The sequence below is a fragment of the Rosa chinensis genome, chromosome 6, assembly GCF_002994745.2.
Source record: "Rosa chinensis cultivar Old Blush chromosome 6, RchiOBHm-V2, whole genome shotgun sequence".
NCBI lineage: Eukaryota > Viridiplantae > Streptophyta > Magnoliopsida > Rosales > Rosaceae > Rosa > Rosa chinensis.
Genome location: NC_037093.1, coordinates 48,812,943 through 48,840,641, shown reverse-complemented (window position 1 = coordinate 48,840,641; position 27,699 = coordinate 48,812,943). Strand labels below are relative to the sequence as shown.

Below are 27,699 nucleotides of genomic sequence, written 5' to 3'. Positions count from 1 at the left end.
AGAAAAAAAAGGCTTCCGGAAAAGGAAATGAGGAAATGAAAATATATTTCTGATTTTTCCTATATATACTAAAATGGAAACTTTTTCCAATAGCCATAACTTCCTCATACGAACTCCGATTCTCGCGATCCACATGTCCACGAACTCGTATCGACGCGCTCTACAACTTTTGTGAAGGAAGTCTTCGGAGAATCCCAACGAATAAAAAGTCAACCTTTGGCAACCCCCTTAAAACCATATTCTTCAATTAATTATTCGCCCGAAACACTTCCGCTCCATCCACGAGCCACGAAACCGTCCAATAGTTATAAAATTAATTCTGGAAAAATCCTCAGAAAATAATTATGAATTTCCGGGGCATCACATTCTACCCCCCTTAAAGAAATTTCGTCCCGAAATTTACACGCACCAATCCCACAAGTACGCATAAACCAAGCTCAAATCCAATTTTCATTCTCAGCAAGAATTCCTTCATTTCAAAGTACAACTTCCTCGATCAATAGTGGATATAGGTACCTCACCTAGTATCACAACAGTAGGTATCGTTACCACACCACTTGGTGGTAATCCTATCATTCTTGAATTCCCAATCTCAAACCCTGCCCACTAAAACCTTGTGACTGCAATACTACACACAAATCACACAAGAGTCCAGAATCCTGTTATCACAACAGTATCTGCACCACTCAACGATAATGTAACCCTTACGTTACTAGAATTGAAAATGAAACCGTCAATTCAATTCAATTCGACCAAAGCCTATGCATCACAACATGCCACACTCATAGGTCAAACTAAAATCAACAAGTAAAACCTATCACAACACAACATACGGAAAGAAGTACGCAACTATCACACATCATTCTAACAACCCAAGTAGAAATAGATAAAGTACCTTCCTCCTCGGTATTCTGCTGACCAATAGCAAACACCCTAGCCTGCCCCTGAGGCAGTTGCCTCTGCTGGTTCCCTTGTCCCCTACCCTGCTGCTGGGTACAATCCCTTGAGAAATGCCCTGTCTGGCCACATGTGAAACATACCAAATTCTTCGGTTTCGTGCAAACTCGAGCAACATGGCCCATCTCATTGCAATTGAAGCACTTATGGTTTACCACCTGCCCCACAGGTGCAACCCTAACAGGTGCAGCTACAGCCCTAGCTGGCGCCTGCTGATGAGTCCTCTCTCTCATAACTTTAGGTTGGGTACACTCCCGAACAACATGTCCCTTCTGCCCACACTTGTAACATTTCCTGCACTTCGGCTTCACACAACTCCTAGCCACATGCCCCAACTCGTTGCAGTTAAAACATCTCAAAGGCACAGCTTGCCCAACAGGTGCAATCCAAGTAGGTTCAGCGGCTACACCAACAGGAGCCTGCTGACAAGTCTTCTGTCTTTTCCGAGACCCATCCAGAGTACCTGGTGCATCACTGCCTTCCGCAATTGCCTTTCCCTTTCCTCGGGAATCTCCTACGATTGATGACTCCCTCCGAGAAGCCTGGAGCTCCCGCTCGATTGCCATAGCCCTATCCAATATCATTGCCACAGTAGGCAATCGAAGGATAATCACCTTCTCCCTGATCTCATAGTTCAATCCTTGTTCGAACCTATGAGCCAACTTTTCTGCATCCATCGGCCAGACAAACCGATACAATTGTGAAAATCGAGCCTCATAGTCTCTGACACTCATAGTTCCTTGAACTAATGAGATAAAGTCGATCCCCAATTGCTCTCTAGCAGAAGCCGGAAAATACTTATCTCGAAAGAGTCCAACAAAACATCTCCAGGTCAAGGTGGCCACATCCTTTGTCTTCAGTACAAAATCCCACCACTGCTTTGCCTCATCCTGGAGGAGAAATGTAGCTACTATCCACCTCTCAACGTCAGTACAGATAATCATCTTAAAATAGGTCTCCATGTTCTCGATCCAGCATTCAGCTAACATGTAGTCTGTACCACCATGAAATGCGACTGCTCCCAATCTAGTAACTTCCCCAGTCAACCATGATAGGCGAGTAGTATTAATGCCCTCAAAAACAGGCAGAACAGGCTGCATCAAAAGCGGTCCTTGCACTTCATCTTTCCGGTAAAACTCCTTCAGAGGGAAAAATCTGCCTCTATCCTTAGCACTGTCTCCCTGAAGATCCATTACCTAAAGAACATAGCGTAACCATAAGGTATTCTCCCAATCACAAGTAGAAGTCAATGTTATGACTAAATCAACCACCTTACTACGTCAGAAGATACAATTCTATCCCCTACGTAAACAAGAGTTAAATCTAAAGGTCCTCATTCCTCAAAAGACTATAACTCCTAGAAGCTACCTTAAGCTCCTACACTTTGTTCACTAAGCCAACACTACCCCGAAAACTCACATTCCAATGCTCATTGCATACCCAATGACTATATCAATACCGAAGAGCATCAGATGGGGATCCGCTGCAGACGGGCCATCACTCGAGGAGTATTGATTATCACCAAATATGCACCTTACGCTCTGATACCAAACTGTCACGCCCCTGATTTTACACACATGAAAATCGATATATATAACCCCATAATTATATATGCGTGAACGTCCAGTCATCAATACAAAATACCTGGAATCTTTTTCCCTTTAACTTACACAGATATTGATGCCCTGAACCCTCAAAGTTAATATAAACTCGCTCCATAGAGTTATATATTACAATGCTTACGAAATAGATTGTCAACAACAAAATAAAACGTAAATGCAGCTCAGAGTAACTATACAACGGAAGTCCTTAATCAACGGTAAAGTTACAAAAATGGCATCCTACCGTAAAACCGCAAAGGCGCTACCTCCGCTTCAGCCCCGATTATCCTAACCTGCAGGATTAACCCCTACACCGTTTGAATAGTGTACCGGGTTGCCACACAACAAACCCGGTATAAGCTTTTGCAAGCCCGTATGAGTAACTCAAACCACACACAACTCACGCCAAAAATAAGGAAAACAACTCACGCTTTGATTCCTTAAAACACGAAATAAAGGAGAATAACTCACACTTTAATTTCCTTTCAAATCGAAATAAAAGAAAGCAACTCACACCTTGTTTCCTTTTAAAACGAAACATAGAAAACAACCCACACTTGAATTCTATCAATAAAACATAGAAAACAACGCACACCTTGAATTCTATCAGTTGTACCATAAGCGTACCCTAGAAAGCAACTCACACCTTGATTTCGATCAAAACGTTAATAAGGAAAACAACTCACACCTTGTCCCCTTAAAAACCATTAATAAGGAAGCAACTCACACCTTGTTCCCTAAAAATACGTAATGTCATGAGTTGTAAATAACCAATTCCCGTTACCCCATGAATTACCTATACGGCAGACAGATTAGAGCTCTAACTGAAAAACGTAACCACTCGTCCGGCCAAAGACGTGGTCACCTGGTATTCTGCCCAAGGTCTCAGACCTTCGATCCTCGGGCCGCAATGTCCCTTGGAGCAAAACATTAAAGGAGTCGCATTGGACCCAAAATGTTACACAAATCACAACGCTTTTGAAAACAATCGAAATCAACATTTCCATAATTATTGTTTTCCGAAAAAGCCATAACACAAAACAATAAAAAGCATCAATTCATGCCTATTGTTTTCATACCCAAATCTCAACACTTTTCTCAAATCTCAACGCTTTTCAAAACAAATCGAAATCAATCATTTCCACAAATCATTTGTTTTCCAAAAGCCACACCCCAAAACAATAAAAAGCATCATTTCATGCACATTGTTTTCATAAATCCACAAACCACCAAAACATATATATTTCACGTAAACATATATCTACTAATACATGAATACGTATGTATATATATACATCCCATAATATATATATACACACACGTAATCATCTACTCTAAAGTGCCACTAATACCATCTATAGTTTGCAGTTAACTAAATAACTCTCAAAATAATAAGGGTATTCCCGTTCGTGAAATGAACTTCGTGAGATTACTCACCTCTGAATCCCGCTGCGTCTTCTATACAGAACCGAACTAGTACACTATCACCAACAACTCGTCCAATTCACCTTCTAGAAGCACCTATTCACCAATGATCTCAAATCAGTAACGATTCATAACCAATTTTAAGTCCGAAACCCCTGTTTTGAACTAAAATCCCCCAAAGTGGCGCCAATCGAGGCAAAACCACATCCGAGACCTCCCGAAGTCTCTGGAATACGTCCACGATCGATGTGACCAAACCACAAGTCGATCGGACGCTCAAATCCTCACGGATAGAATAATCGATCGGTATGAAATTGCAAAAATCATAACAATTCCATACGAACTCCAAAATTTGCATATTATATATCGAAACGCTCGTATCAACGAGTAGAACATATATAATACCAAAAACAGTTCCTTAAGTGGCCGGAACACCGCCGGAACACCGCCACAGACGGTGGTGCACCGCCGCCGGCCAAAAACTCATTATTTCACAAAACTCCCAACATCAAAAAGCTTCATCTAAGCATGCTTGTGAATTCTCATAACTGGATCGAAGTCAGAAAACAAGCCTAAGGGATCGAAAACTACCTCACAAGCCGTGAACAGTGATCCAATCCGAGTTGATCGAAGTTTCACGTGAATCGATCCAAACAACCACCAAGGATCGATCGGCGAGCTTGTTCTGAACTCAACCCAAGAAAATCGAAGCCGTGCCGACGTCGGAACTGTGTTTTCCGGTCGGGTCCGATTTCTCCAGTCTGCACCGCCTTGAACTGCCACCGAGACGGAGAATCGCCGTAAGAGAATACCAGAGGGACGACCAGACGGAGGAGACGACCCTGCTGGCCAAGTTTCAAGGCCGGAGACCGCCGCAGTTGGCCGGAAAAGTCGGGTCGGATTGGCCGGGTTCGGGTCGGGTCAGGCGGTTTTCTTCGATACTGAGGGAGCGGACGAGAGAGAAGAGAGAGAGAAAAAAAAGGCTTCCGGAAAAGGAAATGAGGAAATGAAAATATATTTCTGATTTTTCCTATATATACTAAAATGGAAACTTTTTCCAATAGCCATAACTTCCTCATACGAACTCCGATTCTCGCGATCCACATGTCCACGAACTCGTATCGACGCGCTCTACAACTTTTGTGAAGGAAGTCTTCGGAGAATCCCAACGAATAAAAAGTCAACCTTTGGCAACCCCCCTAAAACCATATTCTTCAATTAATTATTCGCCCGAAACACTTCCGCTCCATCCACGAGCCACGAAACCGTCCAATAGTTATAAAATTAATTCTGGAAAAATCCTCAGAAAATAATTATGAATTTCCGGGGCATCACACAAACAATCAAATTCCAACAATCCCACTACTGATAACACTGATTCTTAAAATCACAAGTTATTGTCATCAATTTTTTAATGCAGCTCCTCATACGTAAATAATTCCATTTAATAGAAAGTGATAGCACCAAAAATTTCACTTGATCTAATTCAAGGAATCATCTAAACTTTTTAATAGTTTGAATGGCAACATGCACAATTGTAAAGTAGACAGCTCCATTTCAAGTGAAGATTCTTGATCAAAACACTGTTTGTATAATCTTAAGAAACAGTTATTGGAGTTGGTCGGTTGCTATCACGTTGGGGGATTTGGCAAGAAGCTTCGTGGTCGTTAGGGTTTTGAAAGCAAACTTATACATAGATATTAATATAATTCCATTTCTTTTAAATACCAATGATAATCTAATTATTGGGGTTTCAAGAAGATGGGACCCGAGTTAAAACCATATGATCACAATTGGTGTGGTTGAGGTTCTTAAGGGTCTTAACACACCAAGGAAGGACGTACGTGGATTGAAAATATTAGTTTGATTGCAGAGGTTTTGTCCAAATTGGAGAAAATAACCCTAAAGTTTTCGCTCTCTAGCTAAAAATGGGACGCAATGGAGGAAGTTTTGGTTGCAACTACTATTTAATAACTAAACACTTTTTTTTTTCTCTTAAGAAAATATAATTTTACAAAAACATATACCATGTGGAAATTATAGGGTGATGATATGGCAAGTGCCATGTCATTTGGGATCTTATTTTGGTATAAATTTTTGGGATCTCTAGCATTTTTCTATTGGAAAATTGGAAATCCAGAAAAATTAAGGTTTGGAGTTTCCGTTTTGGTAAACCCTATTACTAATTCAACCAATTAAATGGAAAAACTTTATCTCAATGTACAACACGAGTAAACAAAATATATTAAAAAAAGAAAAGAAAAAAGAGCGAGCACTTCTTGTTTTGTTTTTTTGTGTGCTAGTGTACGTATGAAATTCATATAGTGTGTTTCGTTGTTTTTAAAATGAAAACAATGGATGTAAATATACTTGTTTACAATGTATTTTTGTTCGTATGTATATAGAATCATACAAACCCAAATATGCGCAAAGCAACGGCTTTGCATAATCTACTCGTCGGCAGCCATCACTAGAAATTAAACACAAACCGGATGTTCAAACGTACATTGGCTTCCCAAGTATGTTCATACGTACATAGAATCGTACAAACCCAAACCGTCAATTGTTCTCATTCTGATCACATGCAAAACGATAAAGAAAATAACAAAAGAAACAGAAGAGGACAACTTGTTTATCCCCCCGAGTGGTATGCATCATGCCTCTCAGAAATAAAAGATCTCAGCTTTGAAGTCTTATCGTCCAAACTGAGTAGCAAGAAAGAGCTTCGATCTTGTGGCGAGGAGCCGAGCAGAACAAAGAATAGTGGTGATGAGGAAAAGTTAAAAGCTTGAGTTTTCGATTAATTTGGGGGCAGCGGTTATTAATGGGTGGTGCTGAGTTCATTAACTAGCGTGCTTGCGACAGAGAAATAATAAGGGAGCTAGTGTTATGGCGTCTACTCGGGAAGGACACAGTGCGTCGCGTCAAAATTTGATTTCGTCTTTTCCTTGGTATTATTCGGGGAGAGAGAGAAACAAGCAACAGCTGGAGAGAGAAGAAGACCTTATCGTTTGGAGGACGAGTGAGCAGCAGTGATACTAGTACTGGTAGCTCCGCGAGAGACAGAAATTATTAACACATCTACAACACAACAAAAAAAAAAAGAAAAAAAAGAAAAAAAAGCAAAAGCAACCCAATCCTCTGTTTCCAGAGTCGGCAAAATCAAATCATCATCATCATCATCATTAAAGATTCAGTCTTTAGTTTCCAAGTCTCAGTCTTGTTGAGAGAATCTTTGCATATATATATATGGTAATTACTGGCAGGTTGAAGGATTTGAATCGACATCAGGCGCGGTTTGGCCGTGTTCTTATTCTTGTGTGTTGTGTAGGTTTTCACAAATGACATATTAAGAGAAAAAAAATGAATTACCGCGTCCCCGAATTCGAAATGGAGGGAGATTACTCACTTCCGGCATCTTCTCCTCGCTCTAGAAAATCCACCATGTAAGTCCATATATAATTTTCTACTTTAATTTTCTTTCCGAACTGTAGTTCATCGAATTAGCTAACTGGTGTGTGTGATTGTTAGGCCAGAAGATGAGGTCATGGAACTGCTATGGCAGAACGGACAGGTGGTGATGCAGAGCCAAACCCAGAGGTCGGGACATAAGAAGTCCAAATACGACGCTGTTATTCCCGAACATACCAGACCTCCGGCAGCGCAACCGCCGCCGGTGAATCAACCTCAAAACCCGCAGCTGTTTATGCAGGAAGACGAAATGGCCGCCTGGCTACAGTGCCCTCTCGGCGACGACGATCCTTTCTGCGCCGAACTTCTTTATACCGATTCCAGAAACGCTCAATCCAACAACACCGCCGCCAACCTTCCACCGATTTCTCCGCCTCCCCCTCGGCTGCCGATCCATCCTCCGCCGCCGGCGCCGAGGAGGACCGAGCTCCCGAACTTCCTCCACTTCTCCAGGATGACCAACAACAACAACAACAAGTCTCGGTATGAATCCGAGGCGGTGGGGCCGTCGGGGTCGAAGAGCGTGGATTCGAGGTTCGACGCCTCCAGCAACAATGCTAGCGGCGGCGGAAGAGGACTTGCCGCCACCCGTACGATGTCGTTCGGTGCCGCCGCCTCAGCCGGGAAAGACGCCGTGACGTGCGAGACGTCGCTGACGTCGTCTACCGGAGACTCCAGCGCGAGCGGCAGCCTAAGCGCCGAGCAGATGTCGATTCAGAAGCCGCCGCCTCCGCCGCTGCCGGTGGAGGATCGGAAGCGCAAAGAGAGAGTGGCCGACGACGCGGAGTGTCAGAGCGAGGTGAGTACGTTACTTTTTTTTAGTATTAATTAATTAATTAAGTGCTTTAATGGTGATTAGTTAATTATGAGCCTATCTTAGTGTCCCAAAAATTCTCTGTCCCCTTTCCCAAGGGGCGTTGTGCACTTGTTCGTTGTCTGGGTCTAGGCTAACATATGCGCAGGTGGTGACGTGGGTAAGCGTGAGCACACTGCACACCCAGTACCAAGTTAGCCCCACTCGCCGCTCCACCCTAGGCTAATAGCTATGTCCCAATACCTAGGGACCTAGGACGGACCTTGTAAGCCTATCTGGTGCAGTCACTTCAGTTCTAAGCCGCACACGTGTCGGCGATGAAAGGGAAGTACGTGTAGCGTACGACGAGCGCATATTAAATTTTCAGGCAGAAGATTAAATGGAGGATGATGTAGGTCGCTGTGTTTTTACAGTGTGGACGTTCACGGCAAATTAAAACTAACTGCTTTGTTTTGTTTCCTGGTTCAAACAGGATGTGGAGTTTGAATCTGGGAGTGGAAAGAAGCAGACCCGGGGATCGAGTTCTACTAAGAGATCACGAGCTGCGGAGGTCCACAATCTCTCCGAAAGGGTTTGTAGTTTTGACTTGAATGATGATAAACTGTTGATTGATTGAACTAGTTCTTCACTTTATTTTAATTTTTATACTATCCAAATATTGAATATTGGATTGCCTGTGCAGAGACGTCGAGATAGGATCAATGAGAAGATGAGGTCTTTGCAAGAATTAATACCTCGTTGCAATAAGGTTGGCATTCATGTTCAATATATGAAAAGTAGAACTTTTTTACGTGTCTTGGCATTTGTTTTTTTTTTTTTTTTTGGGTTAGATGTGAAATAAAGGTTTCTTTGATCAGAATTTAACAGTGGTTTTTCTTTTTTTTCCGTTCTTTATATCAGTCGGACAAAGCGTCAATGCTGGATGAAGCGATTGAGTATTTGAAATCACTTCAGTTGCAAGTACAGGTATGGTCTTGTTTTATTTTCATGTATCATGTAATATTCTGGGAATCGAGATTTATAACTCCCTCTTCACATGAACAATTGTTGGTTAAGTAAATCTGTGAGTGGCAAATCAGTGGAGCAACCATATTAAATTATTCGACCAGTGGAAAGATCGGAGAGTCACATTTTATATGAGCTCATGCATTATTCATGACAAATTCAGATTGTAACCAATTTTTGCAGATGATGTCCATGGGATGCGGCATGGTCCCTATGATGTTTCCTGGTGTTCAGCAGTATATGCCGATGGGAATGGGAATGGGAATGGGAATGGGCATGGGCATGGGAATGGAAATGGGAATGGGAATGAGTCGGCCTATGATGCCATTTCCGAATGTGTTAGCTGGTTCCACCATGCCAACAGCACCTGCAACAGCTCATATGGGACCGAGGTTCCCTTTGCCACCATTTCGAATGCAGACTATGCTTCCCAATGATCCTAGCAGAGTCCAAGCAACAAATCAGTCTGAACATATGTTAAACTCGCTTGGGACACAAAATCAGAACCAATCACGAGTAACAAATTTTGCGGATCCTTACCAGCACTACTTCACTCCCCAGCAAATGCGGATGCAACTACAGCAGGTACGGGTATTGCATAACATTACCTACAAGGATAAGTTATAAACAAGAGTAATGACTAGTTTATGGTCCGGTTCTTGTCATACAGTAACCATAAATCCTTATGTAGAAGAAATGATTGTAAAAAAAAAAAAAAAAAGTAATAACAGGCTTAAATGGGGTCACATTTTAAGATATGTTGAAGCGAAGATCGTTCTAATCCTTCTTTTGTTTAACAATTAACAGTACATCCTCTATCTCTTATGGGAAATTAACTGTTCTGTTGTCTCTAATAAAAATTAAAAATCCTACTTGAGCATGATTTTTTCTTGTATTTATGGGTCCATTTCCTCTTACAGAATCAAGCCATGCCTCAGCCAAGTTCTAGCAAGCCGAGTTCCAGTATGGGACCTGAAAATCAAGAGAGTCATCAATGAGGTATGCCTTTGTCTTCTATCTTAGTTTCTTTCATATAAGTTGAAGTTTAGTGTGGTTCTATAGGCAGGGTAATATGAAAGTGTATAGAGGGTACTAGCTCTTTATAATCCAGATGACTAGTTATTGCGTCTAATAGAAATACTTCTCAGTCCCAGAGAAACGCAGAATCTTATCAAGGGCCATCTCGTAGAAATTTTCTGGGTGGTTTACTGACTATCTCGTAGAAATTCTCTTAATGCTTATTGTAATATGGAGTTTAGGTACAATGCCTGCACACCCCCCCCATCCCATGTATTTCTCAAATGCATTTTATAGATAGGGTAATCAAGCAAGTTGTTGATGCTTTAGCTAATTTTGGTGCGTCATTGTCTGATATGATTTGGTGGGATTCGATTATACATTTGAAATTTCTTTCTATACTTGTCTACTTGAGACAGTTTAGGTCTTCTTAGTTTTCGATTTAGCTGGTTTGTAGTTTTTTATTGTTCTTGAAGAGGCATGTCTCTTTCCCTTGCCTGTGTTGATGTACTCTTGTTTTTTTTCCCCTTTCAATACATTATCCTTGTTCTGACGAGGTTAGCCCACAAAAAAAAAAAAAAAAAAAAAAATCTCCTTGCTCAGAAATTGTTCGCTCATCTTCTTGTTGGAGATTGAATTGGATTGTAGGAAACCGTATATAAATTCAGAGGGGAATTGCACTGAAGATTTTTCACTCGTTTTGGAGATGCCTTTTTTCCAATAAGAATAGGCAAACAAACTAATACTGTGTCAACTGCCCTGAGGACTACTGCATTTTGTTTATGATGGTGGTTCAGAAATGTTGTGAAGGAAGCTGGGGTGATATGAACTGATGGTGAAACTTTTGTGCATTGCAGGTTCAAATTTTGGCTGATCGATCACAGAAGGCATTTGCCTGCGAAGTTTTGTAGTCTTAAAGCTCTGAGAGTAGCTTTTTCTTGTCTTGGTAATGCCATGTAACAAAACTAACCTGTAATTATCACAATCCCATAGCAATATATTTTTTAGTGTTGTTGCTCCTTATGCGACTTGGTTATTACTCAAAAGTTTTAGATATAGAATTATTGATCTCATATTTCATGGAAGTGCGGATTGCTGTTGAACTTATACAGTCCATCCAAAAGAGGTTGTGAAAGGAGGCGATCTTTAGGCTAAGCGTTTGTGGCAGTTAAAGAGGAAATCCTATCCAAGTCATTGTTTTTTTTTCACCTTCTAGGTTTCGATTCTTACTTCAAAGTTTACTGGATATGAATTTCACAGTAGAATGATCCATCAATAGGTAGAAGACCACCAAATAGTGTCAACTACACCGAGAATGGTACTGGATTGTGGTTTCTGATGTCGTACAGTGATCAATGAGATGAACTGAAAGTTTTTCTTCAAATTACGATTGAAACATCGGGGTTGAGATGCCGACGACGAAGTTTCGTCCCCCAAGCTTTTTCACACACCTTGACCAACAAACTTTGGTCCGAAGTAGTTTAGTTCAAACTGACATTGTAGGTAGTTTAGTTATGAAGACTGACTAGAATGGATATTGCAAAGTTTCGTTGTCTTAGATTTAAACTTGCTGTGACTGAATGTCCCTCAAGAACCTTTACATGGCTAGTTGAATACACATTGCAGTGTTGCACAATACCATAGTATAAGGCTATTAGCAAACACGTCGAGTAAATTTATCCTTAGATTGGGCACGAGAGAGGTAGAATGAAAAAGTACTCCTGGTCGGTTATCCAGGATTAGAAGAGTAGGTGAAATTACATACAGCACAAAACGACACTAATAATCTTACAAGCAATTGAAGCCAATCTCGTTTGTATTGTTTGTAATGTATCATTTTTGCAAACAAGAGAAGCAGATTCTTAAGCATTTTTGTATGATGCCTCACAGCGAAGATGTTACACATTATACCTTGCAATATCCATCAAGCCTGAAGACCCTATTCTTATTCTTCAGAAACAGATGGACGATGCAAAAAATACAAGACCAGGACCCACTCTAGAATTTTATGCAATTACGCTAGTGTTTGTGGATAGTGGAGAGCTTCAAAATTGGGTCTCAAGTCCCTCTCAAAACTTGCTCTCGCCTATGACAGCCTGTAGTTATGGGTTGATGGTAGATAGGATCTGAAGACAGAAATTTCAAGTGGATTGATGACATGATCATATGGCAACCAAATACAGTTCACAAAAGCTTAAGAAGATGGGGCATTACCTTGTCAGTAAATATTCGAAACATCTCCACATCCATAGCTTTATCAAGTTCCTAATTGTAAGCAAAGAACATGATTAGCAAAAAATACAAGCTGGAGAGTTTGAATCAACATCTTGTCTAAATGAGATAGAAATTTGACTATCACAATACTCTGCTCTTCATTACTCACATTCTCTGCATCTGGAGAACAATCTATACTCTCAATGAGTCTTTGAAGACTTTCATCTTTCAAAGCATCGCAAATTTCACTGGAAGAAGCTGCAATAGCAAAAACAAGAGGGTCTGATAATTAGAAAGATGATCTTGTTAGTCTTGGATTCAAAACTAAAATTTTCTTATTAGCTGCCTAGTTCAACAATTTCTACATGCAGAAAAATTCAACCCAACAACCAGAGGTCTTAAGAGGAGAAATTCACCATCAACCATGTGAACGTGGGAAAGGTGTCTGCTCTGAATGATGCATTACAACAACTTTGATGCATAGTATGCGGCAAATTATTATAATCATGCTCACAACATTCATAGCAAATTGTTGCCAATGCTAAACCAAACAAACTAAAAAGATTTATTAACTGAAAAGACCAGCAGTTTAGCATCATCGGAAAAGTAAATGACTACATGTTAACAGCTACAGAAGAAACTTCAAGACAAAAATATTAATTTAAGAAAATTCCAGGGACACGTGAGGAAAGATGACGATATAACATGAAAAACTTTCATAGAAACCATAACACCATGGGTTAATGACAAAGTTTGGAATAAACAACAACATAATCCTTGCTGGTTTCTGTGAAATAAAATAACCCTTAATTCTAAAATTGGTTTCAAAACAGCTTTTTTCATTCTCCTATTCTGCCTTTTAAGGCTTATAAGCATTAGTTTGCATTTTTCTTTTTAAGTCGGTATGTTAAGTATTAAATTGAGTTGGAATGTCCATTGATTAAACTTTAAAAGATTATAGCAATAAGGACATTAAGGTCTTAGCATGCACTATAAAAGGGTCGTCATTCTCATAGCTGAAACTTAGATCCCTCAAAAATATGTAAGCCCAGGGTTGCAATTTCCACCCAGTAGCCCATCTTGTGTAGACTTCCAAGCTATATAGATCCATACCTATAGCCTCTAGTTGCTGCCTTTCCAGCACGGCACTTGCTTCAGTAACAGTTATTGGCCTTTCGACCACTGATTCTGGAGCAGCAGCTGAAGAATAAGAAATAAGCATAACAGAACTGTCAAATCCCGCAGAGAAAATATGTCCCATGCAACTGCCATAAAAAACCTATTCAGCAGGAAGGAACAATAATCACTCACAAATAAAATCAGATTTACTCTTTAAGAAGCTGTCTTTACTGATGTAGAATAGCAGCCAGATATTAAGTCATAAATAAGCATTGTCAACAGAGCTCAAAAATGAAAACAGAAAGATTCCCTGCTAGTATTAATACTACGATTATGAGTAAAAGAACAAGTTGTCCAAGTAAACCTCCTTATGTCAGAAATTCAGAACATTTCAGTGAAAAACAAACATTCCTTCACTCTTACAAACCTGTGCAAATTAAACAACGATTCAAGGTTGGATATTTGCTAATTTTTGGTACCCTTATTCTGAAATGAATCCATATCATCTTTGTAATTCACATGAACAAAAACTACTATAAAGTTCCAGTTTGACATATGAAAGCAGTTACACTGTCCAACGGCATTGGAAAGTAAGGGACAGAATTCTTACTTGGTTTTTCCTCAGATGGCACTGGCAAAACAGATGCGCTTTCTGTGACATCCAATATATGAGCTCAAATTAGTCTCGTTTCAATGCCAAAAGAGCAATCTTTGAAATTTCAGGATTAGGAATAGTAAGAACGCAGTCTAAGTATCATGTCTTTGTGTTTCACAAACATAATCAATTATACTTCTAAAAAAAGCCATGTGATTACTGAGGTAGGATAACAACCAGATATCAAGACATAATTAAACATTGTAAAAAACAGCTCAAAAGTAAAAACATATAGGTTTCCTGCGAAGCCATGCACACGCCACTCGGATAATATCACTAAAAAGAACAGTTCTTTCAATTTTACAAAATCTGCAAATCGAAAAACAGGTTTAGTTATACAAAATTTCCTTGGTCTGATACACAAGGAAGGAATACCCATATGTGCTTATTGCAAAATGACTCAATCCCATACATGATTTTCTCTCTAATATGTTAAAGTTAGGCAAATGGGTACAACTTAATTATACAAGTTCTTACCTGGTTTCTCCTCTGGCAAAACGCATGGGGTTTCTGCAACATTCAACACATAAGCTCAAAATGAGTCAAAACATTCAAACAACCGAAAATTTGGGGAAGAGCAAAAGCAGAGTGGGCATATACCTTTGTGTTTTTTGAAACAGGGAACAGAACAACTGCAAGAAAAGCAAAGATTTTTGTTTGGAGAGTCAGAAAGAGTAAAAATTGGAAAGGGTTTTTTTTTTTTTTTTTTTTTTCAGAAGGAAAAAAGCTGTCGAATTGCGGATTGCTTACTAAGGTGCACGGCATGAGGGACACTTGTACTTGGATTGAGCTTCGTTGCAGACTTGGCACAGTCGAGGACCCATTGGAGACCAACTCCAGCAGCCCAGCTCCTCAAATTTCTCTCAAGGAATGTTACGAGAGAAAGGACTAGTGTCCCGGGAACGCCGAAGCACTGCTTTAAAAGTAGCCAGGTAAAAGGATGAAACCAAATTAAATATTTTTTTATTTATTTTTCATTTTTTTATGTAATTTATTTTTAAGCTAATTTCATATTACCTCCTTAACATTTACATGTTAAATCAGTTATGATTTTACATTTTTAATTTTATTATATGTACCCATGTGCTCTCAAATTTAATTAAACATGTCCAACAATTTATTTTTTTGTTAAATATTTTATAGATTGAAAATGTGGCTCTAATGAGCTTCCTTGTATGATGACAATTCACTAATGTAGTATGCAAAATTATATCGTATGTGACTACAATTTCAAAATACATCACACAATAGTTGGCAAAAAAGCCAAGGATGATGAAATTAAAAGTGCAGAGGCACAAATAATTTAGAGTGTAAAGATCAAGAAGGTAAAATGAAATTTGCCCTTTATTTTTATATGGTTGGAAAACAATCCCACAACAATTTTCAATTTTTATCTTGTTATTTTTTTATTACTAGAAACTAGAAACTACTCCTATAACTATTACAAACAGAACAAATTGAGTCATTACAATTTTTCATAAATTGAATAAAGCAGACAATAGGGCAACAAGTATAAGGTGATCATTCGGCTGCATATCGTTACTAAAATAAAAAAAGACCAGAGGGAGATGATTTTGTTGTAATGATAAAGAGAAGACGTAATTGTTATGTATAATTTGTAAATTCCTTAACAAGAAATTATATAGATTTAAGTTGATATATGATCATTCGAATATGGAATGTCGTCAAGAACCGAAACAAGAACCTTCGAATGCAAAAGGTACAAACGACTCGAACTCGGAATAGAATCTTCAAATCAAAGCCTCTTGAAGAACACCACAAGGTTTTAATCCTTTGTTTTTTGTTTTCAAATTTTTCTTCGGGAATAAGTTTGATCCTCGTGGTCGCTATGTTTTTCTCACGAGGTCATATCACTATTGCGTATTGTGATGACGATTTTTAACCCAGACTTGAAAGTGTCCGATCACTTGTGTTCACTTGTCAAGAGACGAAGAGGGCTTGAGCACATGTAGTTTTCCATTTTATGTCCAAGCCATGACTGAAGTGGACATGCTAGCATCTGGCTTCAACCATTTTATGGCCCGCAGCTGGATTAGTAGCTATCTCTTGGTCTCATGGTGTTCTGAAGATTTTTTAGCTCCGTTGTTTGTTTCTTTTAATTCTAGAATGGTATGTACATATCTGTTGATCGGTTTTTGTGTTATGACTAAAAATAGATTAGTGTAAGGAATCTCGTGCATCTATACCATGCAACTTTCCAAGTCCTATGTGAGTGAGTTGATGACACTAAAGGAGAGGGAAGTTAGCTGCTTTGGGCTTTGCCCTCACGGTATTTTTAGGCTTTTACATCAAAACGTGTCTTATAATAGGAATGTGAGTTTGCACCAATGTTTTAAAAGGCTAAGGCGTAGCCGAGGCGTATTCGGGAGAGCCTCAGTAAGGCGTTCGCCTTGAGGCGTAAGGCGTAAGCCTTACGTATTAACGAGATTTATGTAAGTAAAGCTGAATCCAACTAAGTAAAGTTTCATAACACAAAGGAGCACACATAAACCATTGAATTACAGAACTCATCAATCGAAAGGGTGATAAAAAAGCAAGTCATGCACCAGTACTGATATTCAAAATGCCTCTACTTAATTACTTATATCAACTTATATCTTAAACAGAACAAACAAGTAGATTGGAACTTCATAGCATAGTTTTTCTATGAACAGAACAACTAATTAGATGGAAATTGCTATATCATAAACAGAACAACATTGAATTGAATAGCCTCAGACCTACAGATGATTTAGCATCAGACCTACAGATTGAATAGCCTCAGACCTACAGATGATATAGCCTCAGACCTACAGATTGAATAGCCTCATCTTTTGGTCTCTGTATCGGTTTAACAAAGTTGGAAACGAGTGCACACATATATAACCCACAGAGTTTATAGGAACACGATTAGAATGTAGTTACTAGTTACCTATACATAAATCACCCAAATAACCCACATATATAACCCAAGGTCACAGAACTGTCAACACCACTCTTATTGAAGGAAGCCTCACAGCATCCAAGCCTCCTAAATATGAACCACCTTCCAGATGTAATTCCACTTCCAAGCCTCACCTCATAAGTTAAACAAAGATAAGCATATTAAAAGAAGAATTGTCTTTTGGGGTTAATCCTTAGATGCACCTGTCAACACCACTCTTACTGAAAAAAGTATTGAATGCTAAGAATTTTCAAAATAAACCTGAGTCAAGCGATAAACTTGGATTGGAACACAACATCATTTCAAACTCAAATATATCAAGAATCAAAATCAGATAAACTTCAATTGAAACAGAACTACAAAACATCAATTCGAACTCAAGTGAATATAGACCTTAATTCGAAACTAATTCAAAGATTCAAACCATAGAAATCGAATTCAAGAGCTCATACCTTTAACTTTTCAAATCGAACTACAGCTCTGAAAGTAAGAAAATTTCTTTCTCCAATTCTGCAAACAGCCTCCTTTACAGCGAAATCCTTGAGAAAACCAATGGGCTCTTGATCATTTTATCAAATTGCTGCTTTGGAAATTGGGATTTGAGAAGGAAGGAGACGGAGTTTTGATGGAGAAGGCTGAAGGAAACCAAAAATGACTTCAGCTCGTGAACCTATAGGAGTTTTAATTCACAAAAACCAAAACGACGTAGTTTTGGACTTTTGGTGTTGTAAAAAAAAAACAAAAAACTTGAACAGCGCCTTCGCCGCCTCTGCACCTCGACTGCAAAACATTGGTTTGCACCTATGAAAAACATTAGCTTCCTTCCTCCGGACAATGTGGGAGTGCATCCGGTAGTCTGTTAGTGCCTTTTGTAAGTTGTAAGCAGATTGGTTAATTGTACCGATCGTTGTTGAGTTATTGCTCGAAGGAATGTGCTTCAATGGAGAATATGAAGACGCTTATGCACGCATGTGGTATTTCCAAAGTTTATTTCGAACCTTAAAGCTCATGTCCAACAATTTATCATGAATGAGAATGAAATCTTATATATCTTATTGAATTCGGGCCAGGATGGCTTACGGAATCGATTGAGCTGGACTTGGACATTGGACCATTGATTAATGAATGCTTAATTATAACTAGAAGTTCTCATGAACTTATTCATGATTGTAAAAACAATCTCTTGATGATCAATGAATAATTATTGCTTATCGATTAAGGTGGATTTGGACCATCTTGTGGTCTGTCTTTCGAATAACTCTTTTTTCATTTTTTCTCTTGATTTTGATTTTTACGTTCACAAGGAATCGAAAGTGCAGTAAACCGTGTGCAATGTGATTGTAGTGCTTCCCCTTCTTTGAGAAGTTTACGTACAAAATCAGTTTCTAGAACATGTGAAACAGTGAAAGTATGTCACTGGTATTTTTTCGTAAGTACCAAAAGGCGTTTTCTACGATTATTGTGGTTGTTGTGCTTTGTGACCTAGTCATCTTGTAAAAAGGGTCGCAGACGACTTGATCGATTGTCGTCTCCCTTCTAAATATTCTTTTTCATCATTTCATACTCACTTCCTGGAAATTCCGAGCTTAGAAAATATGCTAGCGTAAGGAGCACTCCCGTAGAAAATATAGTCTTCCCTTTTTTTTTTTTTTTTTTCGAGAGTAGAAAATATAGTCTTCTTATATAAGTCAGTATAGGTAATCTGCATTTCAGAAAGCCTGGTTTATTTTGATCCCACCGGGTCGATCTTGTACTCTGATCGATCACCAACGTATATATAGGTAATATGAGTTTGCTCTTAACATTGAAATTTAGATTATGTTATCTAATCACTGAGTTTAATTTCTGATTTTGCTGCTGGTTTTTTATGTGCTTATCAAGAATTCAAAATGGCTGGAATTGGAGAGCTTGCTGCAGGGGGTGCAGTAGGACTAGCATTTTCTTTGCTGTATGAAGGCGTTAGCACACTTGTCATCAAATCTAAGGAGTTTAAACCCCTTCTCGAAGAGCTCATAGTCACGTTAGACTACTTAAAACCACTGATCAAACAGATAGGAGCTGGTAACAGGGAACTGGATCACCCAAATGAAAAGGTATATTTTGAGAACCAAATGGAGAAGGGCAAGAGGCTCATTGACAAGTTGTCCACAGTTGGTAGTTGGAATTTGCTCAAGCCTTATTACAGCAATAAGCTTGTTGAATTTGATAGGTCTCTCAGCAAGATGTTGCTGAATCTAATACCGCAGGGAGTAAGGGATGGGCAAGATATATTGGTTATGGTAAGGTCTATAGAGCACAAGTTGACCCAAATGGAGCTGCATGGTCAGGCACAAAATCAAAATGCACTTGGTGGTGGTGAAACTAGAGCTACAGCACCTTATCCACCATCTTCCCCAATTGGATTGGATAAGCCTTTAAGGGAATTGAAGTTCAAGCTTCTTAACGATGATCGAGTTTCAATGCTTTCGGTCACTGCTCCTGGAGGGTCTGGAAAAACCACTTTGGCCCAAATGTTTTGTCATGATCAGAAAGTCAAAGGTATCAAGACTACAAACTTAACATCATTTTTAGGCCAGTCAATTTAACTTCATCAAAGTTCATATATTTCTGTATACATCTTAATATTACTTTCTCATATTCATTAATTCTATTTGTAATAGATAAGTTCAGCAACAGGATCTTCTTTGCAACTGTTTCGAACAAACCCAACTTAGATTGGCTGCAAACATCTCTGCAGCAATTTCTAAAGGAAGTAGAAGAAAATGATGCACTGTTGGTCCTGGATGATGTATGGCCTGACTCATCAGGAGCCCTTCTTGAAGAGTTATATCAACTCAGCGAAGGATCAAGTTGCAAGACTCTAGTCACATCGAGATCTTTTCCAAAATATGGTTCACATTATACTTTAGATCCATTGACAAATGATGAGGCAATGACTCTTCTCAAGAATTCTACATCCCTGGATCATTCCTCTGGTACTTTAGATGAACTTCTGAAACAGGTGATTAGTTTCTTATCTTACAATTCAAAACTTCAAATGCTACTTAAAGCGGGAATTCACATCTTATGGTAAAAGCATATCTGCAAATAATAATAGATTCATCTATCCTAAAACTAACCTTAGAATAAGAAAAAAAAGTAGACTACTGCTTGTGTATAACATTTGCTCAACTTTCATGAAGCCATTTTGATGAGGATTAAATGATGAGAACCTTCAACTTTTGGTTAGCAACTCGAACACTAATCGATTTCATTTTGGAAAAATTTACTGCAGATAGTAAAGTACTGTAAGAGATCTCCACTTGCCATTACGGTGGTTGGAAAATCACTTGTCAAGGGTAGTATAGAGATTTGGAAAGAAAAAGTAAAAGAATGGTCGAAAAGTCCTTCTATTCTTGATGAGTATGATATTTTGCGTCTCCGCCTCCAAACCAGCTTAGATGTTTTATGTGAAAATGAGCCTCTCCTCAAGGAATGTTTCATAGACCTTGCTTCATTTCCTGAAGACGGAAGAATCCCTGCTGGTGTGCTCATTGATATGTGGTCAGAGCTACATGGGCTACATGAAGATGCTATGTCTATTGCAAAACTGCAACACCTCAACAACCATAATCTGGCCAAAATTGTTGTCATAAGGTCTGCATACTTGTATGATTCTCTTGTCTGGTGTATACATATTTTCAATGTCTTTAATTCCGGTATATAGTTGTGTACATGACTAAATTCTACTAGCACGTAACTGGATATTATGTATATTGAAGAGATTTCTCAATTCTAAGAAACTTGATTACGTTTAAAAAATAACCAGCAAGGAGAACGGGTATGTGGATCGCTGCTACAGTGAGCAGTTTGTTACGCAGCATGATATGCTTAGAGAGCTGGCATTGCATCAGATCCGTCAGGACCCGGGAGGAGAGAGCAAAAGACTAATTATAGACATATGTGGAGGTGTTCTTCCGAAACGCTGGACACAAAAGAAGGATAAGCTTAAGGAAACTCGCTTGTTATCTATATCAACTGGTAGTCCTATCTTTCTTTTTATTAGCAATTACATGCATATCAACACATGCACAGGAGCAATAAACACCCTACATAAATACTAATTAAGGCCTGTTATAGTGCTTTCATGCATTCATTTATCCTTTCACTCACATGATATAATGTGTTGCTCGCAGATGGAGAGTTCTCATCAAAATGGGACCACATGCATCTACCAAAAGCTGAGGTTCTGATTCTGAATTTTCAGACAAAGAACTATACCTTGCCCAAGTTCAATAGCAAAATGTCCAAGGCATTGAAGGTTCTAATAGTCAGAAATAATGGTTTATCACCTGCAGAATTAACTAACTTAGACATATTAAGTTCTTTACCTAACCTGAAGAGAGTCAGATTAGAGCGCATTTCCATTTCTTCCAGAAGCTTGACCAAAAACAAGAAGTTGAAAAGTCTGGAGAAGTTATCTCTGTTCATGTGCAACATTGGTCGACCTTCTAGCAACATGTCCATCCGATTTTTTGAGGCATTGCCAAATCTAGTGGAGATAAACATTTACTATTGCAATGATTTGGAGGAATTGCCTGCTGATCTCTGTGGTCTTAAGTACCTGAAGAGGCTTGTTATCACCAACTGTCATAACCTATCTGCCTTGCCTGGAGAGATTGGAAAGCTGAGCAAGTTAGAAGTCCTAAGGCTACGGTCTTGCACAATGCTGGAAACTTTACAGGACTCGATTACGAACTTCAAGAACTTAACCTTTCTCGACATATCTGATTGCTTCAGCATTAAGGAGTTGCCTGAAGACATTGGTCAGCTGAGCAAATTAAAGACGATCAACATGAGACAGTGCACCAGATTGCAGGGGCTACCTACATCAATCTGGGATCTTGAGAATATATTAGAGGAAGTGATATGTGATGAAGAGACAGAAGAGTTATGGGAACCTTTCAAAATGATCAAGGACTTGCGCATAACAATGGTCAAAGAAGAATTCAACCTACGTTGGCTTCATGGTGATTGATCTTGATCTTGAGCCATCTCAGTTTGGGGTAATGTCCTGTTGAGAATATGATCCCACATGCAAAAATGAGGATCTTGCCCAAGAGTTTGTAAGGATTTGGATCAACTTCAGTTGGTTTTGGTTGTGAAGTTTCATCATTTCTTTTTTGGCAAAAATAATCTGGAGTGATGTTTGCGTGATGTTTCATTTTCGATCTAGTTTGGGAGTTTTCATATAAATGTTCCTGGAATAGTTATTTCTTTCTTTTCTGGTGAGATTTGTATGGCAAGAGCTAGAAAATTCAACTCTCGATGAGATAAGGAATGAGCTTTCAACAGTTCAGTACATGCACACCACAAATGAAATTAGTAATTTTCTCTTCACTACTTTCAGTGATAGAATTAGGGAGGGAATAGTTTCTCTTCATGCTAGTTCATAACAGTGATAGATTCAAAATGTTAAAAGTTGAAAAATAAAACAGAGGTGACAGATTAAGGAGAACTGATCTACCCCTGCAATGAGCTACAAATGAGACTAGGAATTTCCCCTCATGTGAATTTACTTGCCAACATAAATCCACATGTATTTAAGACATCAAATGATGAAGTGTTCCAGCTATAAGGCATACGTGAAGAATTTGAACAAGTAGAAAATGTGTCTTCAAATCTCCCAATGACCTTTTCAAAACCATGAATTTCAATGTAAGCATTGCACTCCATCAGAAGTGACAGGATAAGCTAGCATATATTTGAAATTTGAAGTTGACGTAACAGCACTCAAGGATGCATCATTAAACATTCGAATTCAAAAGCACAAGCAACTTTGAAAAAGTTTAATATTCTAATCCACATCACGAACAGAAAGGGATGTCGATGTATCCTTGAAAGTACACACGGTCCAGGTGATTTCTTCACATGTAGAGTCCTTCTGGAACACCTTCCTTCTTCTTGAACATAACCTTCTCCTTGGCCTTCTTGAAGTCTGCATGTGTCACCTGATGCCCAGAAAATAAACATAGAAAACACAAGTCAATTCCAATAGATAAGCAATGTATGTTAAATGACATATAGGGAACATAAAGTTTCAGGTATTAAAAAGGTGAAGCTACCTTCATTCGGCGCTCTCTCAATGCAAGCAGACCAGCTTCGGTACATATAGCCTTTATATCAGCCCCAGAGAACTCATCTTTAGTCATGACGAATTCTTCTAGGTTAACATCGTCAGCCAATGTCATCCTTGATGTGTGAATCTACAATCAATAAATCCCAGATTGTGTAAGTCACCGGAGTAAAAACCTATGCACAATCTAAACACATTGCTGTTTTCACTGGAGTAAAAACCTATGCACAATCTAAACACATTGCTGTTTTCATATATATACATGGTTGTCAGTTTTTCAAGCCTACCTGGAAGATGCGCCTCCTTGTTTTGATATCTGGAAGCGGAAATTCAATCTTTCTATCGATTCGTCCTGGTCGAAGCAAGGCTGGGTCAAGACTTTCAATTCTGTTTGTTGCAAGAATCACCTTGACATCACCTCTTGAGTCAAAGCCATCCAATTGGTTCAGTAACTCCAACATGGTCCTCTGTATTTCCCGTTCACCACCTGAATGGGCATCGTACCTGCAGACATATGAATAATGTCATAAACATTTGATTATCACTAATCTGCAATCCTCTCAACAATGTTTGGTGGCTCACCTCTTTGTACCAACTGCATCAATTTCATCAATGAAGACAATCGAGGGTGAGAGGTCATCAGCAACCCTAAAGAGCTCCCTCACTAACTTGGGACCATCTCCCAGATACTTTTGAATCAATTCACTACCAACAACACGCAAGAAAGTTGCTGATGTTGAGTTAGCCACAGCCTGAAAAGTATATGAAAATTGCTTAAAAGCTGAAGCCATATTTTGACAATAAGCGTGTAGGTACAACAATTATTATAGAAAGAAACTACGTGGGGAAAATGTCATATTAATATGCACAACTGGAACAGCACAGCACTCAACTACACAGGTTTTGCAAAATATATTGTGTTCAGGTTTAGTGATTGCAGAGAAAAGCTGAGCTCACAAACACATGCACTGGCAAACCAGCAACAGAAGATAGCTTCCTTGCTTAAAATATATGGAACTATTGAATCTACAGTATAGCAGGATTGCTACAGGAAGAAAAATAACAGTTTGATGATATTGACACCCCAAAAGTGACAACCACATCTCTTCATATGCAAAATGATATATAATGGAAATCAACATGGAAAAGGGAGGACTTAGCTACTCGTCATTCATGCAGAAAGAGGACATCAAAGAAGCAATTATGCAAGCAGCTTCTTTATAGCATGTATCAGCCAATATACAGAAGGTGAATTTGTAAGCTGTGGCTTAGTGGGAAAAATGCAATTGTACCTTTGCAAGCAAGGTCTTGCCAGTTCCAGGCTCTCCATACAATATGACTCCCTTGGGAGGCCTGATGCCAATATCTTCATAAAGTTCAGGATGCGTCAGTGGGAGCTCAACTGCTTCTTTAATCTCCTGTATTTGGGCATCTAATCCACCAATGTCAGCATATGACTCCAGCGGAGCTTTTTCAACCTTCATTACTGACACCATTGGATCAACTTCATCTTGCAGAAGCCCAACAACAGAAAGCACCTACAGAAAATAAGGAATATTACAGTTCAATCAACCCACACATACAAATAGATGAATCATACAACAGAAGTTGAAGATAGATGAAACCACCCAAAAAACATATGTAATTTAATCAAAGTCAGTCATTTTGTATTTATCCTTACACTAGCTACTAGATAAAGATTCAAATCCATGGCTTTAGGTAGCACAGTTAAAAGAAATAAAAGTTTCGTCTATAGCAGCCAAATCTAAATTGAACAACAAAAATCAAGGTTTTGGCTGTATAACACTTGTTGAGGTCTAAAGGCATTCATAGCTGATGGTACTGAATAGTTATAGCCAAAATCTCGATTCACCTTCCATGGCTTTAGGTAGCACAGTAAATGGAAATCAAGGTTCAGGCCATAGCAACAGCATCAAACGATCAAACCTAAATAGAATGAATCAGCAAACAATGAAATATATACAACTAGAGTTTCATCCAGAGCCTGATTATGTTCCAAGCATAACACACTCGACTGAACCCGTAATCTCATATGCTGTTTTCAGAACCAAATTCTATTAAGCACCACTTATACAGTCTCTATTGTTCTGCTATTTGGAACACATTTTGGTTCCTAAACTGATGAATGTATAATAAAAGTTCATCGTTCTCAGAAACAAACAAACCTTCTCAAATCAACTCTCAATTTCACATGCTGCTTTTCACAATTGAGCTCTAATAGAAAAACATTACACCTAAATCATCCACCATTCCCGAAACTCTTTCCAACCAACCAAACATGCCATCAACACCTATCCAAATTCAAAATTTCCAATCAACAAACCCTAACCATTCAAAATCACCACAATCCAAAACACACAAAACAAAGCATCACCAACCAAATCACCTCAGCCCAATCAAAACCCTAACAAGCCCAATCAAAACCCTAATTACCTTATTGTGCATCAAAATGGCGCACCCAGGCTCCAACTGGTCCTTATCGACAAAGGAGAGGATCCCCACATAGTACTCGGGCCCCACCGACGACGAAACAATCGCGTGGTTCTCGTCGATCAGCTCCTCGAGATTGCCGACGCTCATGGGCGAGCCACGTAGATCGTCGACCTTAGATCTGTCCTCCTCGGCCTTCTCCTCCTGAGGCTTCAGCCGCTCCTGGTTCGTCACAAACTCCTCCTCCATGAGCAGGTAATCCTTAATCCGCTCCAGCTTCAGTAGCCGGAGCTTGCACTTGGTCAGCGGCGTCACCGTCGGAAGCCTCGCCGCCGCTTCTGGACCCTTCTGTTTCCGCTGCTTGCGGCCCACTCGGGCCGGCGGAGCCGCCGGCTCGAACTTCTTCTCCTTCTTGTCGTTGCCGTCGGGCTTTCGGTCGCCCGGTAGGCCTTGCCGGTTCAAACCGCCCGGAGTTCCCTGACCCATTTTGGTTCCCAAGTTCTAAGAGAGAGAGAGAGAGTGAAAAGTTTTGGAGAGAGAATTGGCTTTGAGAACAAGTTAAACATATTATCAGGAGTGAGATGCGGCTATATAGAGGACTGGCCTGTTGGGCCGAGTTCCTTTTTTATGGGCTTCCCGTAAAACTCGATTCGTTTACAATTAAAAAAACACAAAAAAGAAATCATCGGTCGATTACGTTAGAAATTTAAACGGTTCAAAATAGATTGGTTTGGATAAAGTTAATTTATACTGTTAATAATGACTTGTCATGCCTGAGCTTTAAAGTCTTCTCCACATACATATCTCAGTTTTTTTTTTCCCCTTAACGTTATGTACCATTTATCTGTAAACTCGATCAAGATCTCAAATTTTACACAAATAATATAGTAATTATTAGTATGATTTATTTGGATCAAGTTAAATACTGTACGAGCATGCTCCTCGAGGATGTAATGTAACATCATTAATTTATTCGTTTTGGGTATTAACTTCGATCTCGATTTAGTGTTTCGATGCCAAGGCATATCAAGAGCTACCGAACGAGCCTAATTAACTAGATCCTAAAGCAGAAAAAATAAAAATAAAAATTGCTCAAAAAAAAAAAGTTAATTGGAGGTGGCTCTAACCTAGCGCTCTACTAGGGTTTGTGGAGCGTATCTCTGCATCCGTAGCGACCTGCACCTTCTCCATTCATGGAGTTTCGTTTAGGCTTCGACCTCGTCGTTTTTGCCTTCGTTTTTTTCGCAAGGATAGTATGTTTAGAGGTATCTTGGCGCTTGTGTTGTCTTGCTAGAGAATCAAGGGATTGTTGAGTCGGCAGTGGAGAATGGTAGAGGTTGTCATGTGCAATGAGATCTAGATCGTTGCGAAGTGGGATCCGGGTCATTAAGGCGGTCATTGACAGGTTTGATTGTTGCGAGGGCGGGGATTGGCATTTGGGTCTTTGCGGTTTGCGGCAAGAGTAGCTTTCTCTGTCAAAATTGGGGTGGTCATCGATTTGCTCATTCGGTGGTCAAGGATGACGAGATCGGAGGCGAATCTAGTCATTGTTTGGTGGTGGTAGTCATTGAAGTAGGTTGGAATTGGATTTGGGTGATGGTGATGGATCGAGTACGATCTCCCCGGCCGAAATTGGAACCGACTATGTCATGCTTTGTAGTGATCCATGGTTGCAGAGGCATTTGCGGCTATGGCAATGCTGACGATGGTCCTTAGTAGGGCGGCTATTTTGGTGCCAAGGCTTCAAGTGAGAGTTGGGCTCCAAACAAGCTGTTGGGCTTGGGTAGTTTCATTTGGATCCTGGGCTTTTAGTCATATTTTCATAATGAGCTTCCTTCCTTTTGTACGAAAGGATGATAAGTCTGCGTTTTTTCTTTTTTAAGTGGGGAAGATCAACAAGAGACAGGCTGC

General features: G+C 39.4%; 4 protein-coding genes across 10 annotated transcripts; 2 read left to right on the top strand and 2 right to left on the bottom strand.

The window, feature by feature from the left end:
* Nucleotides 1-6,697: 6,697 nt before the first annotated feature.
* Nucleotides 6,698-11,375, top strand: LOC112170995 (transcription factor PIF1). Of its 3 annotated transcripts, XM_024308246.2 has the most exons (9): nt 6,699-7,235; nt 7,315-7,429; nt 7,515-8,253; nt 8,741-8,839; nt 8,951-9,016; nt 9,169-9,234; nt 9,457-9,858; nt 10,194-10,272; nt 11,148-11,375. In XM_024308246.2, exons 2-8 carry the CDS (start codon nt 7,347-7,349, stop codon nt 10,269-10,271), a joined length of 1,533 nt encoding a protein of 510 aa, XP_024164014.1. In that variant the 5' UTR covers nt 6,699-7,235; nt 7,315-7,346; the 3' UTR covers nt 10,272; nt 11,148-11,375. The 3 variants fall into 3 exon arrangements, with proteins under 3 accessions (XP_040364192.1, XP_024164014.1, XP_040364191.1); XM_040508258.1 differs by having other exon boundaries at nt 6,698-7,429; nt 7,520-8,253; XM_040508257.1 differs by having other exon boundaries at nt 6,700-7,429.
* Nucleotides 11,376-11,995: 620 nt separating this feature from the next.
* Nucleotides 11,996-17,964, bottom strand: LOC112170996 (zinc finger HIT domain-containing protein 3). 5 transcript variants are annotated; one of them, XM_040508262.1, is made up of 10 exons: nt 17,675-17,964; nt 17,291-17,483; nt 15,029-15,191; nt 14,879-14,910; nt 14,756-14,788; nt 14,234-14,275; nt 13,618-13,704; nt 12,674-12,786; nt 12,505-12,555; nt 11,996-12,416 (listed from the first exon to the last, which is right to left on the bottom strand). In XM_040508262.1, exons 3-10 carry the CDS (start codon nt 15,100-15,102, stop codon nt 12,393-12,395), a joined length of 456 nt encoding a protein of 151 aa, XP_040364196.1. In that variant the 5' UTR covers nt 15,103-15,191; nt 17,291-17,483; nt 17,675-17,964; the 3' UTR covers nt 11,996-12,392. The 5 variants fall into 5 exon arrangements, with proteins under 5 accessions (XP_040364196.1, XP_040364195.1, XP_040364194.1 ...); XM_040508261.1 differs by having other exon boundaries at nt 17,291-17,462; XM_040508260.1 differs by lacking the exon at nt 17,291-17,483 and having other exon boundaries at nt 17,675-17,963.
* Nucleotides 17,965-18,870: 906 nt separating this feature from the next.
* LOC112170181 (probable disease resistance protein At5g66890) lies at nt 18,871-22,555 on the top strand. The gene is made up of 6 exons (XM_024307373.2): nt 18,871-19,003; nt 19,104-19,760; nt 19,883-20,223; nt 20,497-20,858; nt 21,031-21,242; nt 21,398-22,555. The coding sequence occupies exons 2-6, from the start codon at nt 19,112-19,114 to the stop codon at nt 22,237-22,239; spliced, it is 2,406 nt and encodes an 801-aa protein (XP_024163141.1). The 5' UTR covers nt 18,871-19,003; nt 19,104-19,111; the 3' UTR covers nt 22,240-22,555.
* Nucleotides 22,556-22,861: 306 nt separating this feature from the next.
* Nucleotides 22,862-26,362, bottom strand: LOC112170183 (26S proteasome regulatory subunit 4 homolog A). Its single transcript, XM_024307374.2, has 6 exons — nt 25,792-26,362; nt 24,630-24,875; nt 23,920-24,089; nt 23,625-23,841; nt 23,327-23,467; nt 22,862-23,212 (listed from the first exon to the last, which is right to left on the bottom strand). The coding sequence occupies exons 1-6, from the start codon at nt 26,272-26,274 to the stop codon at nt 23,129-23,131; spliced, it is 1,341 nt and encodes a 446-aa protein (XP_024163142.1). The 5' UTR covers nt 26,275-26,362; the 3' UTR covers nt 22,862-23,128.
* Nucleotides 26,363-27,699: the final 1,337 nt, after the last annotated feature.

Coding starts and splice junctions, on each gene's coding strand:
- LOC112170996 (XM_040508262.1), bottom strand. CDS start 15,102: ATGGGTCCTCGACTGTGCCAAGTCTGCAACGAAGCTCAATCCAAGTAC. Junction 14,911..15,028: donor CCCTCATGCCGTGCACCTTA/GTAAGCAATCCG, acceptor CTTTTCTTGCAG/TTGTTCTGTTCCCTGTTTCA. Junction 14,276..14,755: donor TTTGCCAGAGGAGAAACCAG/GTAAGAACTTGT, acceptor TGGATGTCACAG/AAAGCGCATCTGTTTTGCCA.
- LOC112170183 (XM_024307374.2), bottom strand. CDS start 26,274: ATGGGTCAGGGAACTCCGGGCGGTTTGAACCGGCAAGGCCTACCGGGC. Junction 24,090..24,629: donor GCAAGACCTTGCTTGCAAAG/GTACAATTGCAT, acceptor TATACTTTTCAG/GCTGTGGCTAACTCAACATC. Junction 23,213..23,326: donor TGAGAGAGCGCCGAATGAAG/GTAGCTTCACCT, acceptor TCTGGGCATCAG/GTGACACATGCAGACTTCAA.
- LOC112170995 (XM_024308246.2), top strand. CDS start 7,347: ATGAATTACCGCGTCCCCGAATTCGAAATGGAGGGAGATTACTCACTT. Junction 8,254..8,740: donor ACGCGGAGTGTCAGAGCGAG/GTGAGTACGTTA, acceptor TGGTTCAAACAG/GATGTGGAGTTTGAATCTGG. Junction 9,235..9,456: donor CACTTCAGTTGCAAGTACAG/GTATGGTCTTGT, acceptor CAATTTTTGCAG/ATGATGTCCATGGGATGCGG.
- LOC112170181 (XM_024307373.2), top strand. CDS start 19,112: ATGGCTGGAATTGGAGAGCTTGCTGCAGGGGGTGCAGTAGGACTAGCA. Junction 20,859..21,030: donor GCCAAAATTGTTGTCATAAG/GTCTGCATACTT, acceptor AAAAATAACCAG/CAAGGAGAACGGGTATGTGG. Junction 21,243..21,397: donor CTTGTTATCTATATCAACTG/GTAGTCCTATCT, acceptor TGTTGCTCGCAG/ATGGAGAGTTCTCATCAAAA.